General features: G+C 34.5%; 1 protein-coding gene across 1 annotated transcript; it reads left to right on the forward strand.

Moving 5' to 3' along the window:
• The first annotated feature begins 1,968 nt into the window (after positions 1 to 1,968).
• Positions 1,969 to 3,030, forward strand: LOC113704884 (uncharacterized). The gene has a single exon (XM_027226752.1). The coding sequence runs from the start codon at positions 1,969 to 1,971 to the stop codon at positions 3,028 to 3,030; it is 1,062 nt and encodes a 353-aa protein (XP_027082553.1).
• The last annotated feature ends 821 nt before the right edge of the window (positions 3,031 to 3,851 follow it).

Genomic DNA, 3,851 nt, shown 5'->3' on the forward strand with positions numbered 1-3,851 from the left:
ATTAAAAAATAATTTTTATCATTGAAAAAACCTCAAATGAGTTTGTAAACACAAACATTATATCTTTCTATTTTAGTTTTCAAGCCATCAATCTAAACAAGAAATTTTAAAAATTTTAAAAATTGTCAAAATTTGAAAAAATCCTCAAATAGACCGAAAACACTTAAAAAAGGATAATCTTTTATGGCTTAAAAAATTTTGAATATATATTCTTAAAACTAATTGTTTTTATGTCAAAGACCTATTGTCATATTGTGTCTACCAAAATTACACATTTATATAATTTATCATTATTTTCAACTTTTGATTACATGCTTTTAATTTAAAAAAAAAAATTCATGAAGACAAAGGCATGTCAGAGACCTAATCTTGTATGCCAATTATCCACTAATTTATGTACATACTTAGCCAAGTCTGAAGACATGACCAGCAACTATGACCTAGACCGGATAACACAACATTAAATTAATAGTTTTAGCGACCCATTGTTCTTTTTTAAAGTAACCATAATGATTTGTGGTCCACTAGGGGACCAAAAGTTCAAGTATTAGAGACTCTATTTCTTCTTTTTTTTTTGTGTCAGACACTTTTTGCCAATTATTGATTAATGTACAGTGTTAACCTAGTTTGAATCAATAAAGCGTAAAATTACCTTTGACCCGAATTTTGCACGTGTCATCAACCCTAATGCATGTTGAGAATCCACAACCAGATACAGTTATTTTGCTACCCATTAACATTAAGGGTGTCCCTTGCGATTAGGGTGGGGAACCCTTTAAAAGCCCAATGGCCAATCCCCTTGGCAAGTGGATGTCTGTTACGTCTTATTAGTTCAAGATAAACTTACCAATTTTAAAAGAGAAAAAAATTTTCATTTTGTAACCCTTAATAACAATTTCTAGTGTTGCTCACAAAAGAATTTTTTTCTTCTAGTGTTAGTAGGTGTGCGGCATTTTCCTTTATAGAGTTTTTACTTACCAAACAATCCGATTTAAAGATTTTATTCTTATTATCATTTTGCTTTAGTTAGTGTTTCGCTATACTTAACAAAACTTCCATGCAATAATATATGGTTTGACATGCATTCCTTCATGGTTCAGGGCTCATAAACAAGGAGGGAATTCAGACTCTGACTCCGAAGGTTTTATGCCTTTGTTCTAGCTCTCTAAAGGGTAGAATGGGAGTTTAGGTAGATCGGAAGAAAAAAGAGTGAGTTACATAAATTAAAAAATCTTGTACATATATTTTGACATAAGGATGAGCCAGATATATTTCTTGCCCAAAAAAAAAAAAGATACTTTATAGAGATATGTGACATTCAATTAAGTTCAAAGAACTTTCATAACTTTTCGAGTTCCTCATCCAACTTGAGATGAATAGTTTGCACCTCTGCTCTAAACAATAAAACTTGATCTTTCTTCCCAGTTTTCCGTTTGTAATGTTTTTCGAATATGCAATTCATAAACTCATTGGTTAGGGCTCTTTACGTGCTTTTTCCTTGCATTTTAAGTTGACTTCTCTCTGATGATTCAGTATTCTCGTAAATGACTTATAATTCTATAAATTTAGCATGCCGTATAATGGTGATCAAAGCCAAAAGCCATCCAAATATTTTTTTTAGCAGAGAAAAAAGAACAAAATTTTATCAGAAGTTAAAGGAAAATTCTTGTACAAACCTAATTTATGGTCCGAGTGACCCTTGTTTAGATCAGATGATCCATTGTGTACCAAGTGATCAATGCAGAAATCTCCCTATGCTGGAATGCAAATGGCCTACCTAGAGTTGCAAGTATATTTGTTAGGATTTGGTGGCCTTGATTAGGTTTTCGAAGTAACAGCCCAAATGGATTTTTCTTTCCTTATCGGTCTTAGGCGCAGGATAATGTTTATATAATTTTTTGTTCTTTTAATAAATATAAGATGTCTTCTCTGCTTTTAATAAATATTAGGCAAGCCCGAAACACATCAATGGTTTTTGATAGAATCTGGCATCCTCGTCTTTCTTTGAAGACCTCTTTCTTCATGTTGCGATTGTTGCTGGGTAGGTTGCCAATACCGGATACGTTACGAAATTTTGGTTTTCATTTACCCTCAAAGTGTTTTTGCTGCCAATCGGCATCTGAAGAGTCAACCGAACATTTATTCTCCAATGGCATTATAGCATCAACAGTTTGGAATTATTTTGGGGCTTCATGTGGACTCCAAGTATCAGGGTCATATTTGAGATCTCGCATAGTGGGTTGGTGGTTGAAATCATATGATTCTGATATAAGACGGTTTATTGGACGGCTACTTCCTTCTGTAGTATGTTGGCAAATTTGGAAGGCAAGAAATAAAGCAATGTTTGAGGATGTCCAGATGCGGTCGAATGTCATTTGTCAAGCCATTTTCTCGGAAATCCGATCCATTGTGGACATACATTTCAAAAAAGTGGGACGAGTACAGTCATTTTATCTTTTGTATGATTGGCCGAACTCATCTGATGTTGGCATCACATACAAACTTATTCGATGGGAAACGAAGGAATCTGGACGGTTCACACTTAATACAGACGGATGTTCTAAGGGTAATCCAGGAGTGGGTGGAGGTGGTGGAGTTCTTCGGGATTCAAATGGCCTCCCTTTGATTGGTTTTTCGGCATATTTTGGGGAAACTACATGTCTTCGTGCAGAGGCTCGTGCCCTCCTTATTGGTCTTCAAACATGTGCACAGAGGTGCTTTCGGAATATCTATGTGCAATCGGATTCTTTGGTATTAATTGGAATTCTTCAGCATCGCATTCAATGTCCCTGGCACATCCGACGGATTATCAGGCAGATTTGGCAGTTTATGGAAGATCCGGATCGTTTTTCACATTGTTACAGGGAAGCGAATAAGGTGGCTGATGTGTTATCCAATGTGGGCGTATCTCATCCAGACCAGCAAATCAAGATATACGAGACATTAAACACGTTTCCAACAATGGCTCGTGGAGCAATTCGCCTTGATAGGCTTGGAATGCCTTCAATTCGGAAAATTAGGTCTATGTAACATTTTACTCTTGTCTTACTTCTAATAAAAATAAATATATTTCAGTTAAAAAAAAAAGATGTCTTCTCTGTTGACTTAATAACAATTTTGTTTGCAACTTCCCACGTTTCTCCATGCCTACCATGTAATGAGTAAAATAGAAAACATTAGCATATTCTCAAAGCCATTCTATTACATTACTCATTTGCATTTATTTTTATTTTCTCCCGGAATATTTCATGCAACATTTTTATCAAATCCTCGTCCTTCTAGCTGTAGCTTTTGAAAACTGGGAAAAAAAACGTTTAGAATCTAAAGTGTTGCGTGGTTAATTATTATCCAACTATCTTGTCAGGGAAAAGCTGATGTTGTATATGAATAGTGGGAAAAAAAATTAACACATGTTAAAAAATTGACCTCTGTTTTTTCCAAAGGAAAAAATTAACCTCTAAGCAAATACATTGCCCCTCTAGAGCACATCCATCAGCCTTTTTTGCATTATCTATCAAGGCCCTTTTTTGCATTAAAGTTGAGAATTAATGCTGAACTAGACGTACGAATTGAATCGTTTATGCATTATTTATCAAGACACTTTAATTAGGCTTTAGAAGAATGACATACCATGCAAGAGAGAACAATATTTAGATTTGACTCTTTTTCTCATTCTAGTACGATTTTTTGGTTGGCCTCAAGTCCACTAGGATACCAACTTTGTTCAAGTGTTAGAGACTATTTCTTTTCACATGTCAGACTCTTTTTGACCATTTTTAATTAATATGCAGTGTTAACCTAGTTGGCAGCCATGAAATGGCAAAAAAAAAATTTTTTTTTTTACTTTGACC

The sequence above is a fragment of the Coffea arabica genome, chromosome 8e (genome assembly GCF_036785885.1).
Source record: "Coffea arabica cultivar ET-39 chromosome 8e, Coffea Arabica ET-39 HiFi, whole genome shotgun sequence".
Taxonomy (NCBI): Eukaryota; Viridiplantae; Streptophyta; class Magnoliopsida; order Gentianales; family Rubiaceae; genus Coffea; species Coffea arabica.